Raw genomic sequence first — 23,516 nt, 5'->3', positions numbered from 1 at the left:
ACTGAGACCCAGAGGAAATAGTGATTTTTCTGTGGTTACCCAGCAAGCTGGTGGCAAGTAAGATCTTCTCTTACTCCTAGTGCCTGGGGCTCTCCTCACCACACGCTGGGGCCCTTTCAGTGACTCCTAAAGGTACAACTTGATGGCAAGTGGCTGTTCTCATTGGTCTGGCTTCCCTTTGAGACTGGGGATGAGGAAAATCAAACAGCAATGATCACTTCCTGGGTGTCCTGTGTGTTTGCAGCAGGCGATGTACTAAGGATTCACATAAAAGAACAATAACAAATTTCATTTAAACTTCACAAATGGAAGTCAAACAATACCATCTTTATTATACAGCTATGAAAAGAGAGGCCCAAAGAGCTCAAGTAACTTGCACTAAATCATATCCCTAGCAGACGGAGCGGCAGGATTCAAACCCAGAATTCTTTACCAGTACCCAGCAATCTTAACAATTGCCCTCTACTGCCCCTTGGGGCCCCTGTCCCCAGGAACCTGGCCAGCCAAAACTCACATCCCCAGGTGAGTGGCAACCACCAGAAGTGGTTGTCTCAGTCCTTGGAGATGCAAGCCCAAAGAGCCCAGGGAGGTCAGGCTTGTGGGGGCAGGAGGTAAGGGCCGAGTCTCGAGCAGGGAGCCCCAGGGGTTATCTGCCCAAGGTTACCCTGGGGTGACTGTCGAGGATAGGGGCTGGGCTGCTGAAGGGAAAGGGCTGGCTAACAATATTTTGGTAGGGGGAGTGCAGAGGCACCAGGGGGGCCCAACCCAGTGTGCCTCAGGAGTGGCACAGACTCTGGCAGTAGTCCTGCTGTCAGAGGAGGTCTGCAGGTGGGTTAGGGGCTACGACCTGGTGGTTTTTACCTTTTTCTTGGCCGCAGTCAATTTGCTCTGTCAAGTTTCTTCCTGCATGGTGGAGTGGGGAGGGAGGCGGGGTTGGGGCCACATCAGCGCAATCTAAACTGCTAAACACCTCCAGTCACCTACCAGGTAGCTGTGCGACTAAGCCAGAGGAGGAGTAACCAGGACCGCACTAGAACACAGAATAGGGGCATGGCCTCAATGCTCCCAAGCCCATTGGTTGATGAGAAAGATGAAAGGGAAAGGAGGTGTGGCCAGGCAGCAGCGTGTCCAGAGGACCTGTGGCATCACAAGGAAAGCTGCCCATGCAACCGCTGGCCCCTCCCCTCTCCCAGAGTGGGAGGGGCCGGCTTTCGCTGGGTGTCTGCTTAGCTTTCTGCGAGACTATTCACACTGGTGGTCAGAGTTCCTTTCCAAGAAGACCTAAGAGGCCACTTTTCTGTCTCCTGCCCTGGACCCTCCTGTGCCACTGAACCCTCTTTCCTGAGGGTCTCAGACCCCAGGGTTCAGGAGGTGGGTGAGGAATGGACTTCACAGTTTCTTTTCTGACTCCTCACAGCCCTGCCCCAGACTTCCCCTTCCCAGAAATCACCTCCAAGGACCCCTATACAGTGCTCCCCACAACCTCCCTCTCAGAACACCCCCTTCCTAGAGGGTCCCTACCCTGATCCTGGGGACATATCTGCCCCCTTTGCAGTTGGATCCAGTCCCAGGCACTCCTACTTCCCAGCTGCTCTTCCTCCTGCACCCACACAATACCCCTTCTCTCAGAGTGGGCCATGGGTCTAATCAGCCTTTCCCCTCGGATTCCTCTCCTTGACTGAACCAGGACTTACACAAAGTTGCCACGGGGCCTTCTGATCTCCTGCGAGTATGTCTTTCCCGCCCCCATCCCTGCCCCCGCACCACCCAGTCCCCATCCCCGACCCTCCCTCCGTGTGAGTCATTGCCTCTCCTGGCCCTCCTCTCCATCCCAACAGCAGCTGATCCCCCCTCTTCCAGGTCTTCTCCCAGCTGACTGAGGACCTCCAGGTCATTTCTCAATCCCTCCCCTTCCTTTCCTCCTGCCCACCAGTCTTCAAATAAGTGCTATCCTGTCGTGTCCTAGGCCAACTCCTCTCCCTCCCCATCCTGTCTCCTGCCTCTACAGATGCCTTTCACTCCAGTCCAGCACTAGCCATCTCTCCTGCTCACTGGTTTCACCCCTTACTCAGCCCTACCTTTAAACAAACCCACAGCTCCCCAGTCAGGAAAATGCTTGGTGTTTACCCTGGCCACTCCTTTAGCTGCTAATAGTCTCTCCTCTTCTTTTGCAAGCCACCCCCAAAACTCAGCCTCCACCTTCTCTCATCCCCCAGATGGAGTTGCCACTACCACTACCTCCACTCTCAAGTTACATTGTGAAAGACTTGGTATTTGTTCATTAATTTAGCAACTGCTGGGATACAGGTTTGTGCCAGATGGCCCCTGCCCTCCAGGAGGCTCAGGCAAAAAGCCAGTTCCAGGACAAGTATGCACATGGTTCTGAGAGGGGGAGCCCAGGCTTGGGCTTGCAAAGAAGCCTCCCCAGAGATGGCAAGGTCAGAGGCAAGGCCAGAAGGGCAAGCCACAGTGAGCCCAGATGATGATGACAGGGAGGCAACCACAGTTTGCCAAAAGCATTGGGCTGATTTTGCTTCACTCTGAGAATGAGTTGGTATCTGCTAACTTTGACCATGGGTGACTGACTGCAGATCATGCCTTTCTCATTCATGCTAATTCATTCCTTCTCTTTTTTTTCTTTTTTTTGAGACAGGGTCTCACTCTGCCACCCAGGCTGGAGTGCAATGGCATGAACTGGGTTCATGGCAACCTCTGCCTCACAGGCTCAAGCCATCCTCCCACTTCAGCCTCCCCAGTAGCTGGGACCACAGGTGTGTGCCACCACACCTGGCTAATTTTTTTGTAAAATTACCCTTGTACAGACGGGGTTTCGCTGTGTTGCCCAGGCCGATCTCGAACTCGTGAGCTCAAAGCAATCTGCCTGCCTCAGCCTCTGAAACTGCTGGGATTACAAGCATGAGCCACTGTGCCTGGCCTGGAAAAAAAAAATCCACTTCTAATCTAGCAAATTTTGTATTCTTGTTTACTATTTTAGCATTAATAACACCAAGTGACTTACATTCTCCTCATGAGCTGTATGCTAGGAATAAAAGCTTGCCACAGTGGAATTATCTAAACTAGAAGAAATCAATACCAGGGATCCCAACAAAAATCACCAAACGGGGCCACATGTTCATTTTATTTGATATATTTCTGGAAAAAAATGTTTGCCATAGCAAAGTGGAGAGAGGGGAGCCAAGCAGCAAAATACATCTGTAGTGAGGTAGAGAAAACAGTATCCACTAGAAATCTTTTCAGGAAGGGTGCCATTTTGGGTTGGAGAAACTCCTTGAAAGTTAATTTGGGGGAGAAGGAGAGTCCTTGAGGGACCAGGGTAAGGTCAGAACGTTTCCTGGGGGAAAGGGGAGCATTTCTCTGGCTCATAAGGGCACAGTGCTGGAAGGGTGAAGAAGAAAAAGTCAGTCAAGAGTGGTACATTTCAGAACATGAAAGGCCTCACACTGCATAAAATGGACTACACCTTAAGACTTCCAATTTTCAGTAAGACTCTTAGGCCCATATAAAATTCAGGAGACTGGATTTTTTGGTGTGGAAACCACTGAAGAGGCAGATTGTACGTCTAAACTTCAAGGGCGAGACTTCAGTATGAATTGGGAATTTAGAGTGTAGCAAAATAGTCAGACATTAGATAATAAATAAGCAAAGTTTATGAACAGTTCACCAAGAAATACAAATGGCTCTTTAACATATGAAAATATAACTGTGCAAGGAAAAAAAACATGCAAATTAGTTTCCAAGAGATACTTTCCATTTCTTGCATTGGCAAAGAACAAAAATTTCACTGACATAATTGTGAGGACAAATGCATTCACTAGTGGGAATTGGTAAAACTTTCATTGAGAGCAGTTTGGCAGTAACTATCAAAATTAAAAATGCACAAAATCTTTAACCTAATTATTTCAATTCTAGTAATTTATTCTATAGGCATAGACATGGGAAATGACTTTACATACAAAGGTATTCAATGCAGCATTATTTGTAATAACCAATGCCTAAAACCAACCTAGAGAGAGGTTAAATAAAAGTCCATACTATATGGCGCATGAAAAAGAAAGAGGCAACTATTTACATATTAATATAGAATAATGGCCAAGATACATTATTAACAGATAAAGTGCAGAAAACGCATATAGTATCTGTATTAATAAAAGGCAAAAATAAAGAGGAATATTATATACATAATTGCTTGTATACTTAGAAAATATTTCTGGAAGGATATTCAAAATGCTAAAAGTGGTTCTAAAGAGGAGAACTGGGTAGCAGGCAGACAGGGAAGAGAAGACTTTTTACTCTATACCTTTAATACACTCTGAATTTTGTACTATATGGATGTATTACCTACTCCAATAATAGAGACTGAGAAAATGAAAAGGACAACATATCAAGAATTGTGATAAATGCTAAGAAGGAGAAATATAGAACAGTTAGAACAAACAAAGGGGGACCAATCTAGACTTGTTTGGACAGGGAAATTTTTCCTGGGTAAGAGATGTTTAAAATGAGACCTAAAGGGTAAGGCATTAGCTTAGGGAAAGGTGAGAAGAGGTGTGCAGGCCAGGAAAGAATTCTAAGGCAAAGGAAGAACTTGTGCAAAAGGCCCTGAGGATGGAAGAAACTCAGCCAGTTTGCAGCACAGAATGAAGACCAGTGTGAAAAGAGAAAAAGGTAACAGGGTTGGTTGCAATAGGAGAAGAGGTAGAGTGCAGATCCACAAAGGCCATATGAGGAATTTTATTGTAAGGGCATTGGGAAGGCACTAGAGAATTTTGAGCAAGGAATGGCATGGTCAGAATGAACACTTAATAAACTCATGTTAGCTCATGAGTAGAGACTGAATTGGGAGGGGGACAAAAATTGATAATCTAATGTAAACTAAAGGATACTGCAAATGAGACGATGAAACGCTTCACTTGGACTAGTATGATGGCAAAGGAGATGAAGAAAAGGTAAATGGATTCTCAAGTTTAGAGGTGGGAAAACCTCCAATACACAGAATTGGATATGGGGGAATGAGGGAAAGGGAAATGGATGTTAAAGGAAGATTGCCAGGTTTCTAACTTTGAAAGCTGCTGGATGAGTGGTACAGCCAATTGCTGAAATGGGAAGACTTAAGGACAAAGATGTTTGTAGAAAGCTCATGAGGCTGTTTCCCAATATATAAAATCCCCCTGAAAGGGGTCCTGTGAGGAGCAAATGACATTCTTTATTCAATAACTAGAAGCCATTGCTATAATGCTTCAAAATCTCTCCTTTGACCCCAGATCTTGTGAGGAAGATAGAGCACGTTCTGTACAAGGGCCTTTTTAATAAGAAAGGACATTGGTTTCTCAAATTGCAATCACTAAACTTAAGGTGCTTTAATTATATACATAATTAGAAAAATCTCTTTTTAAAAAACATAATAGGTTGGATACTGCAGTTCACACCTGTAATCCCAATATTTTGGGAGGCTGAGGCAGGAGGATTGCTTGAGCCCAGGAGTTCAACACCAGCCTCGGCAACATAGTGAGACTCGTCTCTACAAAAAATTTTAAAATGAGCCAGGCATGGTGGCATGCGCCTGTAGTCCTAGCTACTTGGGAGACTGAGGAGAGAGGATCTCCTGAGCCCAGGAGTTCAAGGTTACAGTGAGCTATGATTGCACTCCTGAACTCCAGCCTGTGTGACAGAGTGAGATCCACTGTAAAACAAACAAACAAACAAAAAGTATCTTCACAGGAAAATCCCAGAAATCACATAAAACATGTTTCTTGTGTCACAGATGGATCTTTATTTCCCTTAGCAAATCTCCTCAAATGTGACCCTGCTTATCAAGATCATTCAAATCATATAGCTGTGCTGGGCATACAAAAAAAAATGGCATTTATCTATTTTTATGGTGGGGGCTGAGGACATAGAAGAGGAATCAGGCATCGATAACTTTTCAGCATCCCCAACATATGCATAAATAAGGAGCTACAGTTGAGTTTTTATATTTTAATGTTTTATCATTCGTACTGACAAGGTCCATAGCCAGCTTTGTTCTGATGCCACCTGCTGGGCAAGTCTGTAGCATCTTATGCCTCTTTGGAAGTGTCCAGTCCTCCCGAACCCTATACCACAAACTCTTGAGAGTCCTGCCAACACTTTGGGAAATATCACTTCAAAATAATATGAAGCTTCAGTGGACTTCATGAAGCATTTTCAGTATGCCCATTCTTGATACTACAGATATATTCAATAGCAATCAATGGTGAATGTGGGCAAAGGCATAAATACTGCATTGTTTGTGAGAAAAAATACTGGAAACATGGAAATGTCCATCACCAGTAACTGTTTAAATAAACTAAGATACATCTATACTAAGACATACTATGCAGCCTCTAAAAGTCCTCAGGTTGTTAAAATAAGTTACATGAAAGAAGAGTAGAAAATATAGTATGCTTCCATTCAGGTTTTAAAAAATAATAAGGCGGAGGTCAGGTGCAGTAGCTCATGCCAGAACTGTAGGAAGCCAAGGTAGGAGGCCAGGAGTTTGAGACCAGTCTAGGCAACACAGTGAGACTCCCCTGTCTCTACAAAAAATAAAAAAAATAAGGAAAAGATATTGACACATTTTAGAAACACAATTTGGAAAAGAAAACACAACAAACTGCTAAGATATTTGTCTCTGTGGAGGGAGTAGAGGCACTAGGGGAGTTAAGATGGGAAGGTGTTGCTTTTCTTTATGATTCTACAAAATTTATAGGTACTTTTAATTTTAAAAACAGTTAATGAGGCCAGGCGTGATGGCTCACACCTGTAATCCCAGCACTTTGGCTGAGGTGGCTGGATCAACTGAGGTCAGGAGTTTGAGACCAGCCTGACCAACATGGTGAAACCCTGTCTCTACTAAAAATACAAAAATTAGCTGGGTGTGGTGGCGGGTGCCTGTAATCCCAGCTACTCGGGAGGCTGAGGCACGAGAATCACTTGAAGCCAAGAGGTAGAGGTTACTATGAGCCTAGATTGTGCCATTGCACTCCAGCCTGGGCAACAGGGCCAGACTCTGTCTCAAAAAAGGAAAAAAATACTAGCTAATGAAATATGCAAATAAAACCATTGTTTAAACTCCCATTCCTAACCGGTTGTGGTGGCTCATGCCTTTAATCCCAGCACTTTGGAAAACCAAAGCAGAAGGATCACAGGCAACACAGCAAGACCCTAACCCTACCAAAAAAAAAAAAAAAAAATTAGCCAGGCATGGTGGCACATGACTGTGGTCCCAGCTACTCAAGAGGCTGAGGCAGGAGGATCACTTGAGCCCAGAAGGTCAAGCCAGCAGTGAGCTATGATCATGTCATGGCACTCCAGCCAGGGTGGAGTGAGACATGTTTCAAAAAAAAAGTTGTTTTTTTTTTTTTTGAGAGGGAGTCTTGCTCTGTCACCCAGGTTGGAGTGCAGTGGCACAATCTCGGCTCACTGAAACCTCCGCCTCCCAGGTTCAAGCGATTCTCCTGATTCAGCCTCCCAAGTAGCTGGGATTACAGGCACCCACCACCACACCCAGCTAATTTTAGTATTTTTAGTAGAGCTGGGGTTTCACTATGTTGGCCAGGCTGGTCTCAAACTCCTGATCTCAGGTGATCCACCTGCCTTGGCCTCCCAAAGTGCTGGGATTACAGGCTTGAGACACTGTTCCCGACCTAAAAAACCTTTTTATTAAAAAAATTAACTATTTCTGAAATTCACTACTGATATGAAGAAAGTCACAAGAGAATATACCTCCCACTTTAGCAAACAACAACAAAAGGCCAGATTAGCTAGAAAAATATGTTTAACTCATCAGAAAACTAAGGACACAAAGAAATCTAAGTTGGGTGCAGTGGTTTATGCCTATAACCCCAGGACTTTGGGGCGCCGAGGCAGGCAGATCGCTTGAGCTCAGAAGTTGGCCATCAGCCTGGGCAACATGGCAAAACCCTGTCTCGACAAAAAATACAAAAATTGGCCGAGTGTGGTGGTACACGCCTGTAGTCCCAGCTGCTCAGGAGGCTGAGGTGGGAGGATCAATTGAGCCAGGCAGGCAGAGATTGTAGTGAGCTGAGATCACTACAGGCTGTACTCCAAGCTGGGTAAGAGTGAGACCCTGTCTCAAAACAAAAACAAAAACCAAAGAAACCTAAATGATCCAAACTCCAGAAAGTGCCAACTCCTTCATAGGAGAGAAGAGACCCCCTAGCTGTTGTTATTCCTAGTTGAACTATGGTAGGAAGAGGAATACTACAGGGGGAGAAAAGAGAAACCTGTTGAAATTTAACAAAATCTTCACAACCCCTTGGAGGCTGGTGTGACATTAGAACCTAGAGGACCCAAATCCACAGAGGAAGGCTTCCCGCCAATCTTACCCCTTAGATGATAACCAGGTACAGGAGGGTGTAGTACACGAAAGTTGTGGATAATAGAAGGAAAGCTGAGAGAGCTTGACTTCTCCCAAGGGCAAAATACCCTTTAAAGATGAAAGGGGAGGCAGGATTGTTGTGAAATCCAACAGAGGCACTCTTGGAGGCTAAGTGGGGTCAGAAATGCTAAGAAACCCATCCCCTAGGCATTGTGGGCATTCCTCTACAAAAGGGCAGGGCACGCACGAGAGCTGAGAAAAATATCCTCCTGTCCCCAGCTCATTGATAAAAAAAATCCTGGCAGCAAGGTTGTAAAGCAGGGAAAGACCTCCCACGTTGATAAAAGCTGGTGGCTTAGCTATGAAGCAAAGTAAGATCTCTGGAATCTTGCCAATGCCCAAAACTCAGACCCTGGTGATATGAGAGTTCTGATCCTACCTTCATTCAAAATATTTGAAGCTAGAGGTAAACTGAATCAAACTAAACTAAAACTGCAATGAAGCCCCAATCTAGGATTCATATACATCACATTGAGCCACCATTCAAGTGGCCTGAAAAAAAATACAAAGGGCATGCCCTGTTTTGGAAGTAAATATTTGCTTCAATTTCTCTCTCTCTCTCTTTTTTTTGTCAGCATAAAATGTCCATCATCCAATCAAATACACAAGTCGTGCAAAAGCAAGAAAATAAGATTCATGGTAAGGGAGAGGAAGGGCTCAACAGAAGCAGAACTACAAAAGACCCGGATGTTGAATTATCAGTTTGGATCTTTAAAATAACTGATACAAGGAAAAAAAAAACAATAAAATAACTGATTAAAATGCTAAAAAGTAGAGTGGAAAATGTGGAAAACATGCATGAAGAAATAGGAAATTTCAGCAGAAAATGGTAATTATACAAATATAATGAAATGCTAGAAATAAAAATATTAGAAAAATATAAAAATAATTCAGTGCAACTATGTATTCATAAATAACTAAAACCAAAAAATTTTAAATGGAGAATTCAATAAACAAGTTTAACAGGTTAACATTGGAAAGCATCAAAAAACTTAAAGATGGTTAAATGGAAAGTATCCAAACTGAAAACAAAAAGAAAACAGGGCAGGGGGAAAATCATCTGAGATCTGTCGGTTTATATCAAATCATCTAATATACATGTAACTAGAATCTCCAAAGAGGAGAAGCAAGAAAGTATGAGACAAGAGAAAAATGTAAACAGATAATGCCCAAGAAAGAACCAGTATTAATGAAAGACATCAACACAGATCCAGGAAGTTCAGTAAACTCTATACAAAGAAAAACATACCTAGACATATCCTAGTCAATCTGCTGAAAAGTAAATATAATGCCCAGATGCAGCCATTGAGAACAACCACACATTATGGAAAGGGAAATAAAAATTAAAATGATGAATGACTTCTCACCAGAAACAAATGAGGCCTGAGTACAATAAAATAACTTCTTTAAAGTACTGAAAGAAGAAATAAAAGGTCAACATAGAATCCTATATGCAACTAAAATACCCCTTAAAAATAAAAGGAAGGACATTCTCTAATAGACAAAAGCTGAGAGAACTCATCTCTATTAAAAACTGCAATAGGGCCAGGCACAATGGCTCACACCTATAATCCCAGCACTTTGGGAGGCCAAGGTGGGCACATCACCTGAGGTCAGGAGTTCAAGACCAGCCTGGCCAATATGGTGAAACCCCGTTTCTACGAAATATATAAAAGTTAGCTGGGCTTGGTGACATGTGCCTATAATCCCACCTACTTGGGAGGCTGAGGCAAGAGAATCGCTTAAACTTGGGAGGCAGAGGTTGCAGATCGCACCACTGCACCCTAGCCTGGGCGACAGAGCAAGACTCAGTCTCAAAAAAACAAAAACAAAGACCAAAAAAACACAAAAACCAAAAAACACTGCAATAGGCTGGGCACTGTGTCTCATGCCTGTAATGCCAACACTTTGGGAGGGCAAGGCAGGAGGATCACTTGAGCCTAGGAGTTCCAGATCAATCTGGGCAACATATCAAGACTCCATGCCTACAAAAAATACAAAGAAAAATTAGCCAGGTGTGGTGGCGCACACCTGTGGTCCCAGCTACTCAGGAGGCTGAGGCAGGATGATCGCTGGAGCCAAGAAAGTTGAGGCTGCAGTGAGCCACATTCATGCCACCACACTCCAGCCTGGGTGACAGAGCCCCTGTCTCAAAACAAAAACAAAAACAGTCCATGGGAGCCAAATGTGGTGGCTCACACCTCTAATCTCAGCACTCTGAGAGGCCAAGGCAGGAGGAGTGCTTGAGGCCAGGAGTTTGAGGCCATCATGGGCAACATGGCAAGACCTACAAAAAATTTCTTAAATTTGCCTGGTGTGGTGACATGCACCTGTAGTCCTAGTTACTCAGGAGGCTGAGGCAGGAGGATTGCTTGAGTCCAGGAGCTCAAGGCTGCAGTGAGCTATGATCATGTCATTGCGCTCCAGCCTGGCAGCCTGAGCAACAGAGTAAGACTGTCTCTAAAACAACAACAAAATTGTCCATGGACTGGATCTGGCCCATGGGCCACTGTTTGCCAACCCCTATAACATACCATCTTAACAAAATAAAAAAGAGAAATACATAATAATCTTATGTAGAAGCTAAAAATGCATCTCACACAATTTAAAAACCCTTCCTAATAAAAATTCTTAACAAATTAGAAATAGAAAAGAACTTCTTTGGGCTGTTCTGTGAAAAACTGACAGTTAACATTATACTTAGTGATGAAATGTTAAAATCTTTATCCCTAAGATTGAGAGAACAAGGCAAGGTGTCTGCTCTCACCACACGTTAAACATTGCGCTAGATATTGTAGCCAGTGCAGAAAGGCATTATTTGCAAACTACACTGTTGTGTATATATTTAATATAAAACTGTATGGAATCTACAAGAACTATTTCTAGAATAAATGAATTTAGCAAGGTGGCACGATTCAAGATCAGCATACAAAAATCAGCCAGGCGCATTGGCACATGCCTAAAGTCCCAGCTACTTGGGTGGCTGAGGCATGAGAATCCCCTGAGCTCAGGAGTTTGAGACCAACCTGGGCAACATAGTGAGACCCATCTCTAAACAAACAAACAAACAAAAAATCAATTGTATTTCTAGATACTAGCAACAAACAGCCTAAAAATGAAAATTAGCCAGGCGTGGTGGCCAACAAGAGCAAAACTCCATCTCAAAAAAGAAAAAAAAATTAAAAATATTTTAAAAACCAAATGCTTAAGAAAAAGTCTAATGTAAGATATGCAAGTCTTATGCAAGGGAAGCTACAAAACATTGCTGAGCAAACAATTTAATACCTAAATAAATGACAAGACCTAATGTGTTCATGGATTAGCTGACTCAATACTATTAAAATGTTCACTCTAAATTGGCCTATAGACTCAACAAAACCCCATAACAAGATTCTAGCAGTTATTATTTATTTGTTTATTTATTTATTCATTTTTTTGAGACAGAGTCTCACTCTGTTGCCCAGGCTAGAGTGCAGTGGCCGGATCTCAGCTCACTGCAAGCTCTACCTCCCAGGTTCACGCCATTCTCCTGCCTCAGCCTCCCGAGCAGCCACCTCGCCCGGCTAGTTTTTTGTATTTTTTAGTAGAGACGGGGTTTCATCGTGTTAGCCAGGATGGTCTCGATCTCCTGACCTCGTGATCCGCCCGTCTCAGCCTCCCGAAGTGCTGGAATTACAGGCTTGAGCCACCACGCCCGGCCTATTTATTTATTTTTTAAGACAAGGTCTTGCTGTCACCCAAGCTGGAATGCAGTGGCATGAACACAGCTCACCCAGCACAGCTAAGTTTGAAAAACAAGATGAGCTAATTCTAAACCTTTTATGACAATCCAAAGAATCAAGAATAACCAAAGCAATCTTGAAAAATAAAAAACGGAAGGATTTACTAATTTAAAGACTTACTAGAAAGCTTCAATAATCCAAAGTGTGGTACTGATGTAAGGATACACAAATAGATTAATGGACCAGAACAGAAAATGTAGAAATACATACACACATGTGATCAATTTTTAACCAAGGTACCAAGTCAATCTCATGGGTAAAGAAAAGTCTTTTTAAGTAAATGTTGCTGGAACAACTGTATATCCACGTTGGAAAAAAATCAAACCTCATTCTGTTCACAAAAATTAATTTGAGATGGATCACAGACCTAAACACAAAATTCCAAACCATAAAACTTCTAGAAGAAAATATGTTCTTTGTGACTTTGAGGTCATAAAACCACAAAATAAAAAAACTGATAAAGTGGATGTTATCAAAAAAATTTGTTCATCAAAAGATCCCAATAAGTGAATATAGTCTTTAAAAAAAAAATCATAGCATATCTATCCATCGAAGGATTTATATCCAAAATACAAATAATACCTACAATAAAAAGACATCCAACTTTAAAATGAGAAAAGACATGAAAGACACTTCATGAAAGATATACAAATGAAAAAATAAGCATATGAAAAAGTGCTCAACATCATTAATCATCTGGGAAATGTAAATTAAAATTAGTTATTTAATGTATGCTGAAATGACTAATATTAAAAAACCTGACAATGTAAATGTTGACAGACACGTGAAGCAACTGTAACTCTCATACATGAGTGATGGGAGTACAAAATGGTAAAACCACTTTGGAGAACAAGAGAGCAGTTTCTTATAAACATGCACTTACCATATGAACCAGTAATTTTCTACTCTTATTTATCCAAGAGAAATGAAAATGTATATCCACAAAAAACAAAAAAAAAGGCTGTGTAAGAATATCAATAGCATCCTTATTCATAATTGCCCCAAACTGGAAACAAACCTGTCATTCAAGGTAGCCCGAGAGCACCTCTGTGGCATTCTCTAGGTCTGCTTGGTTATTCTGTAAGAAGAATAAAAGTAAATTTTGGCTTCAAAATAAAGCTAAAAGATAAACCATTTTCACTGTTTTGTTGACTACAGACTGCTCTCAACACTGATTCCATAACTTTCATAGGTGGTTTAACTGCACCTGTAAAGCTCTAGGGCTTTCATCTCTAATAACTTGTTTGTTCTTTTCCAGAACAATATTTGCAATGTTAAAAGAATTAAAGATTTCATCCATTACTTTTGGAAGAATACTGAAGACTATTTGAAAGGATTTAAAATGTCTCTTGGAATTTTCTCATTCTGAGAGCTGCTCTTTGCTAAAAACTCAAAGGGAAACGAGAAAAAATAGAAACCTATTATTGCTTACATCTGGCTATACTTATTTCTTTTTTTTTTTTTTTTTTTTTTTGAGACGGAGTCTCGCTCTGTCGCCCAGGCTGGAGCGCTGTGGCCGGATCTCAGCTCACTGCAAGCTCCGCCTCCTGGGTTTACGCCATTCTCCTGCCTCAGCCTCCCGAGTAGCTGGGACTACAGGCGCCCACCACCTCGCCCGGCTAATTTTTTTGTATTTTTTAGTAGAGACGGGGTTTCACCATGTTAGTCAGGATGGTCTCGATCTCCTGACCTCGTGATCCGCCCGTCTCGGCCTCCCAAAGTGCTGGGATTACAGGCTTGAGCCACCGCGCCCGGCCTACTTATTTCTTATAAGAGAACACTGTACAATCCCAGCACTTTGGGAGGCCGAGACGGGCGGATCACAAGGTCAGGAGATCGAGACCATCCTGGCTAACACGGTGAAACCCCGTTTCTACTAAAAAATACAAAAAACTAGCTGGGCGAGGTGGCGGGCGCCTGTAGTCCCAGCTACTCGGGAGGCTGAGGCAGGAGAATGGCGTGAACCCGGGAGGCGGAGCTTGCAGTGAGCTGAGATCTGGCCACTGCACTCCAGCTTGGGTGACAGAGCGAGACTCCATCTCAAAAAAAAAAAAAAAAAAAAAAAAGAGAACACTGTACAGAAGATTCAAATTGTATCATCCTTTACTGTGATGGCTAGTTCTGTGCCAGTTACCCAAATGAAGTCCCATCTGCTAGTCAGGCTTATTGTCTAGTCATATATAGATATCCATGTTTTATGCATCAATTTTAAATGAGCATCTTTACTTGAGAAAACATTACTGCTAAAAGCTGGCTTTTTAGTCATTACTTCTCCACTAAAGACAACCATAACCACCACATTAATTTCTAATATTGCAGGCTTAGTTTAGCCTGAATAAAGGTTTTTATTGAGAACTTATGAGTTCCAGGTGCCATATAGCAATTAACACAAATTGTCTCACTTAAACACATATTGTCTCACTTAAACCTCATAATAACCTAGAAAGGTATTATCCTCACTTTAAAATGGAGAAATAAGAGGTTAAGTAATTTGCTCCAAATTAACAGAGCTAAAATACAATAAAGTAAAGATTAAAATCTAGGGCTGACTCCAGAATCTGCGTACCTAATCACTAGCTGGCTAAACAACATCGATCTGAATATAATTTAGGACAGAAATAGAAATTTCTTGTATCTTTGTAATAATACATTCGTCTATCTACATTTTCTGAATAAACAAGAACCCTGAAAACTCTGTATCTTATATATGAAAGATCAGGTAGTCCTATGATACAAGGTGGGCTTTTTCCTCACCCAGAACTACTCCTACCTCAAAGATAATGGACTGGTTATTCTTTTTGAGGAAGAAAGTGAAAACATAAGCGTACATGAGTGTGGCACAACGCTGGCAGAGGACATCAACTGCTGTCTTCAGGAACTGCACCTCAATCCAGGGCATGTTGTGCTGTTGCATCTCCTCCATTTTCTGTTTCACCTGAGCATATAGTTTGTGCTCAAAGCGCAGACTCTGCATGTGGTTCATATAGCGATTACAGTAGAACAGGTACCTCTGCAGGGCTGCCCTAGACCGCTGTCCCATTAAGAAAAATTATAACACGTAAACTGTACACAAAAGCTGATTATCAAATTAAAACCACAATGAGGTATCACTTCACACCTGTTAGAATGGTTTTTATCAAAAAGATGAAAGGTAAGTCTTGGCAAAGATAAAGAAAGAAGCAAACTCTTGATACATTGTTGATGGGAGTGTAACTTAGTAGAGCCATTATGGAAAATGGTATGGGGAGGTTCCTCAAAAAACTGAAAACAAAACTACCACAGAATCCAGCAATACCACTACTGTGTATATATGAAAAGGAACTGAAATCAGTATGTCAAAGGGATCTCTGTACTCTCACATTCACTGCAGCATTATTCACAATAGCCAACACATGGAATCCACCTAAGTGTCCATCAATGGATGAAGAGAGAAAGAAAACGTCATACATGTACACACACACAGGAGTACTCAGCCTCAAAAAAGGAATTCTGTTATTTGTGACAACATGGATGAATCCACAGGACATTACACTAAGTGAAATAAGTCAGGCACAGAAAAGAAATACTACATGATCTCGCTTATACATAGAAACTAAAAAAGTTGAACTCATAGACATACAGAGTATAATGATGGTTACCAGAGGTTTAGGGGGATAAAGGGGTAGGAAGGGAGGGAGCTGGTGACCAAACAGTTTCAGATAGACTGGATGAATAAGTTTTGAGATTTATTGCATAGCAGGGTGAATACAGTCAATAATAATATATATTTCAAAATAAGTATCATTTCAAATGTCTCACCATAAAAATGCTAAGGCAAGGCAATACAATAATTAGTGTGATTTAATCATTCCATTGTTTACATATTTCAGCACATTCCACTGTACTCCATAGATATGTATAATTATGATTTGTCCATTAAAAATATTAATAATTTAAAAAGCTGATTTACTGATGAAACAGTACTGTGATCTAGGCTAAAATCAGGAATAGACATCTATTGCTACTTTTGTTATTTAACACGAGAACTACTTGACAAACGCACAAGCTTCAGTAACCGACTCAATCAACTGGAAGAAAGAGTATCAGCAATGGAAGATCAAATGAACGAAACAAAGCAAGAAGAGAAGTGTAGAGAAAAAAGAGTAAAAAGAAATGAACAAAGTCTCCAAGAAATATGGGATTATGTGAAAAGACCAAATCTATGTCTGATTGGTGTGCCTGAAAGTGACAGGGAAAATGGAAACAACTTAGAAAACACTTTGCAGGATATCATCCAGGAGAACTTCCCCAACCTAGTAAGGCAGGCCAACATTCAAATTCAGGAAATACAGAGAACGCCACAAAGATACTCCTCGAGAAGAGCAACTCCAAGACACATAATTGTCAGATTCATCAAAGTGGAAATGAAGGAAGAAATGTTAAGGGCAGCCAGAGAGAAAGGTCAGGTTACACACAAAGGGAAGCCCATCAGACTAACAGCAGATCTCTTGGCAGAAACTCTACAAGCCAGAAGAGAGTGGGGGCCAATATTCAACATTCTTAAAGAAAAGAATTTTCAACCCAGAATTTCATATCCCGTCAAACTAAGTTTCATAAGTGAAGGAGAAATAAAATCCTTCACAGACAAGCAAATGCTCAGAGATTTTGTCACCACCAGGCCTGCCCTAAAAGAGATCCTGAGGGAAGCACTAAACATGGAAAGGAACAACAGGTACCAGCCACTGCAAAAGCATGTCAAAATGCAAAGTCCATCAATGCTAGGAAGAAACTGCCTCAACTAGCGAGCAAAATAACCAGCTAATATCATAATGACAAGAGCAAGTTCACACATAACAATATTAACCTTAAATGTAAATGGACTAAATGGTTCAATTAAAAGACACAGACTGGTAAATTGAATAAAGAGTCAAGACCCATCAGTTTGCTGTATTCAGGAGACCCATCTCACATGCAGAGACACACATAGGCTCAAAATAAAGGGATGGAGGAAGATCTACCAAGCAAATGGAAAACAAAAAAAGCAGGGGTTGCAATCCTAGTCTCTGATAAAAGACTTTAAACCATCAAAGACCAAAAGAGACAAAGAAGGCCATTACATAATGGTAAAGGGATCAATTCATCAGGAAGAGCTAACTATCCTAAATATATATGCACCCAATACAGGAGCACCCAGATTCATAAAGCAAGTCCTTAGAGACTTACAAAGAGACTTAGACTCCCATACAATAACAATGGGAGACTTTAACACCCCACTGTCAACATTAGACAGATCAACGAGACAGAAAGTTAACAAGGATATCCAGGAATTGAACTCAACTCTGCACCTAGCGTACCTAATAGGCATCTACAGAACTCCAGAACTCTCCACCCCAAAGCAACAGAATATACATTCTTCTCAGCACCACATCGCACTTATTCCAAAACTGACCACATAGTTGGAAGTAAAGTACTCCTCAGCAAATGTAAAAGAACAGAAATGATAACAAACTATCTCTCAGACCACAGTGCAATCAAACTAGAACTCAGGACTAAGAAACTTGGTCAAAATCGCTCAACTACATGGAAACTGAACAACCTGCTCCTGAATGACTACTGGGTACATAACAAAATGAAGGCAGAAATAAAGATGTTCTTTGAAGCCAATGAGAACAAAGATACAACATACCAGAATCTCTGGGACACGTTTAAAGCAATGTGTAGAGGGAAATTTATAGCACTAAATGCCTACAAGAGAAAGCAGGAAAGATCTAAAATTGAAGCCCTACCATTACAATTAAAAGAACTAGAGAAGCAAGAGCAAACACACTCAAAAACTAGCAGAAGGCAAGAAATAACTAAGATCAGAGCAGAACTGAAGGAGATAGAGACACAAAAAACCCTCCAAAAAATCAGTGAATCCAGGAGCTGGGTTTTTGAAAAGATCAACAAAATTGATAGACTGCTAGCAAGACTAATAAAGAAGAAAAGAGAGAAGAATCAAATAGACACAATAAAAAATGATAAAGGGGATATCACTACCAACCCCACAGAAATACAAACTACCATCAGAGAATACTATAAACACCTCTACGCAAATCAACTAGAAAACCTAGAAGAAATGGATACTTTCCTGGACACTTACACTCTCCCAAGACTAAACCAGGAAGAAGCTGAATCCCTGAATAGACCAATAGCAGGCTCTGAAATTGAGGCAATAATTAATAGCCTACCAACCAAAAAAAGTCCAGGACCAGAGGGATTCACAGGCAAATTCTACCAGAGGTACAAGGAGGAGCTGGTACCATTCCTTCTGAAACTATTCCAACCAATAGAAAAAGAGGGAATCCTCCTAATCTCGTTTTATGAGGCCAAAATCATCCTGATACCAAAGCCTGACAGAGACACAACAAAAAAAGACAATTTTAGACCAATATCCCTGATGAACATCGATGCAAAAATCCTCAATAAAATACTGGCAAACTGGATCCAGCAGCATATCAAAAAGCTTATCCACCATGATCAAGACGGTTTCATCCTTGGGATGCAAGGCTGGTTCAACATAGGCAAATCAATAAACGTAATCCAGCATATAAACAGAACCAAAGACAAAAACCACATGATTATCTCAACAGATTCAGAAAAGGCCTTTGACAAAATTCAACAGCCCTTCATGCTAAAAACTCTCAATAAATTTGGTATTGATGAAACATATCTCAAAATAATAAGAGCTATTTATGACAAACCCACAGCCAATATCACACTGAATGGGCAAAAACTGGAAGCATTCCCTTTGAAATCTGGCAGAAGACATGGATGCCCTCTCTCACCACTCCTATTCAACATAGTGTTGGAAGTTCTGGCTAGGGAAATCAGGCAAGAGAAAGAAATAAAGGGTATTCAGTTAGGAAAAGAAGAAGTCAAATTGTCCCTGTTTGCAGATGACATGATTGTCTATTTAGAAAACCCCATTGTCTCAGCCCAAAATCTCCTTAAGCTGATAAGCAACTTCAGCAAACTCTCAGGATACAAAATCAACGTGCAAAAATCACAAGCATTCTTTTTTTTTTTTTTTTTTTTTGAGACAGAGTCTCACTCTGTCACCCGGGCTGGAGTGCAGTGGCCGGATCTCAGCTCACTGCAAGCTCCGCCTCCTGGGTTTATGCCATTCTCCTGCCTCAGCCTCCCGAGTAGCTGGGACTACAGGCGCCCGCCACTTCCCCCGGCTAGTTTTTTTTTGTATTTTTTAGTAGAAACGGGGTTTCACCGTGTTAGCCAGGATGGTCTCGATCTCCTGACCTCGTGATCCGCCCGTCTCGGCCTCCCAAAGTGCTGGGATTACAGGCTTGAGCCATCGCGCCCAGCCCACAAGCATTCTTATACACCAGTAACAGACAAACAGAGAGCCAAATCATGAATGAACTCTCATTCACAATAGCTTCAAAGAGAATAAAATACCTAGGAATCCAACTTACAAGGGATGTAAAGGACCTCTTCAAGGAGAACTACAAACCACTGCTCAGTGAAATAAAAGAGGACACAAACAAATGGAAGAACATACCATGCTTATGGATAGGAAGAATCAATATTGTGAAAATGGCCATACTGCCTAAGGTAATTTATAGATTCAATGCCATCCCCATCAAGCTACCAACGACTTTCTTCACAGAATTGGAAAAAACTGCTTTAAAGTTCATATAGAACCAAAAAAGACCCTGCATTGCCAAGACAATCCTAAACCAAAAGAACAAAGCTGGAGGCATCACACTACCTGACTTCAAACTACACTACAAGGCTACAGTAACCAAAACAGCATGGTACTGGTACCAAAACAGAGATATAGACCAATGGAGCAGAACAGAGCCCTCAGAAATAATACCACGCATCTACAGCCACCTGATCTTTGACAAACCAGACAAAAACAAGAAATGGGGAAAGGATTCCCTATTTAATAAATGGTGCTGGGAAAATTGGCTAGCCATAAGTAGAAAGCTGAAACTGGATCCATTCCTTACTCCTTACACGAAAATTAATTCAAGATGGATTAGATACTTAAATGTTAGACCTAAAACCATAAAAACCCTAGAAGAAAACCTAGGTAATACTATTCAGGACATAAGCATGGGCAAGGACTTCATGTCTAAAACATCAAAAGCAACGGCAACAAGAGCCAAAATTGACAAATGGGATCTAATTAAACTAAAGAGCTTCTGCACAGCAAAAGAAACTACCATCAGAGTGAATAGGCAACCTACAGAATGGGAGAAAATTTTTGCAAACTACTCATCTGCCAAAGGGCTAATATCCAGAACTGTATATGCTATGAACTTTTATATGCTAAAACAACTCTGTTATGGCTTTTGCATTTACTACACTGTATTTTTTATTGGTATTTTAGAGTGTATTCCGACTTATTAAAAAAAAGTTAACCCTAAAACAGCCTCATGCAGGTCCTTCAGGAGGTGTTCCAGAAGAAGGCATTGCTATCATAGGAGAGGACAGCTCCATGCATGTTATTGTCCCTGAAGACCTGCCAGTGGGACAAGATGTGGAGGTGGAAGACAGTGATGTTGATGATCCTGACCCTGTGTAGGTCTAGGCTAATGTGCATATTTGTGTCTTAGTTTTCAACAAAAAAGTTTAAAAGTAAAAAAAAAAATTTAAAAGCTTATAGAAAAAGGATGTAAAGACAGAAAATACTTTTGTACTGCTGTACAATGTGTTCAGAGTTCAAAAGTCAAAAAAGTTAAAAGTTTATGAAGTAAAAATGTTAGAGTAAATTTATTATTGAAGAAAGAAAAGTTTTCAGTCAATGTAGTGTAGCATAAGTGTACAGCATTTATAGAGTCTACAGTAGTGTACAGTAATGTCCTAGGCTTCATACTCCCTTCGCTGATTCACCCAGAGCAACTTCCAGTCCTGCAAGCTCCATTCATGGTGGACCATTTTTAATCTTTATAACAATTTTACTGTAATTTTTCTGTGTTTAGGTACACAAATACCATTGTGTTGCAATGGCCTATAGTATTCAGTACAGTAACATGCTGTACAGCTTTGTAACCTAGGAGCAATAGCTATACCATCTAGCCTAGGTGTGTAGCAGGCTGTACTATGCGGGTTTGGTCACACAACGACGAAATCTAATGATGAATTTCCCAGAAAGTATCCCTATTGTTAAGTGGTGTGTGACTGTATATATATGTATATATGCACTATATATACACACTATATATAGAGACACACTATTTTGTGTGTGTCTGTATGTGTGCATGTGTATTTATTCCTTCTCTCCAGTTCAGCCTTAGGAAAAGGGAAAGCTTGTGAACGTGTCCTCGGGAACTTGGTTTGCTGAATTAAGAGGTGAAGGTAACGTCTCAAGAGCTCAGTAGACCCCTCTGCCCAAATGCAGTTGGCAGTCCTCGGTCAGGCTTAACCCGAGTGGAGGCCAGGGGTTAGAGCTACCATGCAGATTGCAGGTGGGAGGTTGTGGTTGACTTTTTGGAAGTCATTAGTACAAATGCTTTTAGTGCCTTTAGCCCGTGGGGGTTTTACGAGGTCACGGCATGATTGGGATAAGCATGGTAAACTTTACGACCAGAAGGTGTTTCCATGTCACTGGGGCTGTGCAAGGTGGCCCTAGCACTGTCACTGAAGATCCTAGAGCTGTGGGAGCTCTGGGAGCCTGGCTTAGCCAGAGCCAGCTCCTCTTTCCCACTTGGAAGCTAGGGGCAATGCTGCTCCTGTCCCTGGGCTGTGCAATGGAGTGAAGGGGACTTGGGGCAGTCAAGAGTGAGAGGCATTGCCAAATCCCTGGGTGGCTTGCAGTCATTGTGACACACTGACCTGGTTGCAATCATTTTTATGGTGAATTATTCAAAAGCAGTACTCTGGCCCTTATCTCTGCCCAGTCATTCTATAATGAAGAGGCACGGGGTGGAGCCCGGGGCCACCGGGGCCACCTTTGCTGGCATTGTCGGGTCACACACCTTTCCCCTCACATCCTGCGACAGCTGAATCCGAGCCCGAGGACCACGTGCGGGCCGTCTCCAGTGTGGATGGCAGCCCGGCTGGAACGCACTGGCAGGTGATTCCTGCTCCCCAGAGGCCCTGTTTCCTTCCGGAGGCGAGGCTGGAACTGCTCCAGATACCCAGCAGGAAGGCCACGTGACAACGGGAGGGACGTTCCTGTGTGTGTGTGTGTGTGTGTGTGTGTGTGTGTGTATGTGTGTGTGTGTGTATGTGTGTGTGTGTGTGTGTGTTTAGGGGCGAGAGGGTAGGGGTGCCAGGGTCCTGCAGTCCACCAGGCGCCCACGTGCCTGCCACCGAGCGCCATTCACTCCCGACCGCCGGACCTGGGGCACGGCCGGGCCCCCTGCGGCGAGGCGAGGAGGTGGCGGGAGAGGAAGAGCGGCACCCACGATGTGCTCCTTTGGGCTTGATTTTCCTCCTGCCCTCCCGTCTCCCTTCCTGGCTTCACCAGCAAGGCTTTCTTCCCGGGCTAATTTCTGTGGGAGCTCTCTAGGCAGAACCCTCAGAGCCTCTGAAAGGTGGGTTCGTCGTCCTGGTCTGCGCAGGGCATGGATTTTGAGCGCTTGGAATGTGCCTCAACTGAGAAACGCTATTTTAATAAGTTTACATCCAAAAGCCGATCATTGATTCCATTATTTGGAAAACGACTTTTCAGTGTGTTTGGAACAACTCGGATATTGGAATCTTTTAAACTGTAAATTTTATGAAATCTAAATAACGACCAAATATCTGCAAGCAAAATCTAGCATCTGAATCGAGTGTGCTGTCAGTGTAAAACACACACCAGATTTCAAAGATTTTACTGCAGAAAAAACACATGAAAATACTGGTTACTTGTGGAAATGACAGTATTTTAGATCTGTTGGCTTATCTAAAATTAAATTTAAATTAATGTTACTGGTTTCTTTTACATTTTTCTAGTGTGGCTACTGGGAAGTTTAAATTTCATATGTGTCTCATGTTATATTTTATTACATTTCTCTCGGCCCGTGTGCTCTAGGTGGGCGATTTAGGGGGATTGAGATGAGGTAATGGCCAACCTAAAGGAGGGCCCGAGTTCCCTCTGCCGACCTATGGCTCTCACTGCTACGCCTCCCTGATTATCCACCCAGTGGATGTGGAAGTCAGGGAGACGTATTCAGAGATGCTCACTGCCTGCTCCGGGAAGTGCTGTCCCCAGTGGGGTGGGAGCAAGTCCGAAGAGTGCTTCATGGGAACTCTGGCTTCCCGGCTGTCCTCATGCCTGTGCGTGGCCATGACACCTGGCAGGACGCCAGAGGGGGAGAGCC

At 42.2% G+C, this 23,516-nt stretch overlaps 1 protein-coding gene across 1 annotated transcript; it reads right to left on the bottom strand.

Annotated features, from left to right (window-relative positions):
* Positions 1-13,243: 13,243 nt before the first annotated feature.
* Positions 13,244-15,262, bottom strand: LOC117071107 (E3 ubiquitin-protein ligase arih1-like). Its single transcript, XM_033190870.1, has 2 exons — positions 14,993-15,262; positions 13,244-13,300 (listed from the first exon to the last, which is right to left on the bottom strand). The coding sequence occupies exons 1-2, from the start codon at positions 15,260-15,262 to the stop codon at positions 13,244-13,246; spliced, it is 327 nt and encodes a 108-aa protein (XP_033046761.1).
* Positions 15,263-23,516: the final 8,254 nt, after the last annotated feature.

This window comes from Trachypithecus francoisi, unplaced genomic scaffold, assembly GCF_009764315.1.
Source record: "Trachypithecus francoisi isolate TF-2019V2 unplaced genomic scaffold, Tfra_2.0 Lachesis_group3, whole genome shotgun sequence".
NCBI lineage: Eukaryota > Metazoa > Chordata > Mammalia > Primates > Cercopithecidae > Trachypithecus > Trachypithecus francoisi.
The sequence above is the reverse complement of the archived record's forward strand: the minus strand, read 5'-3'. Positions and strand labels throughout refer to the sequence as shown.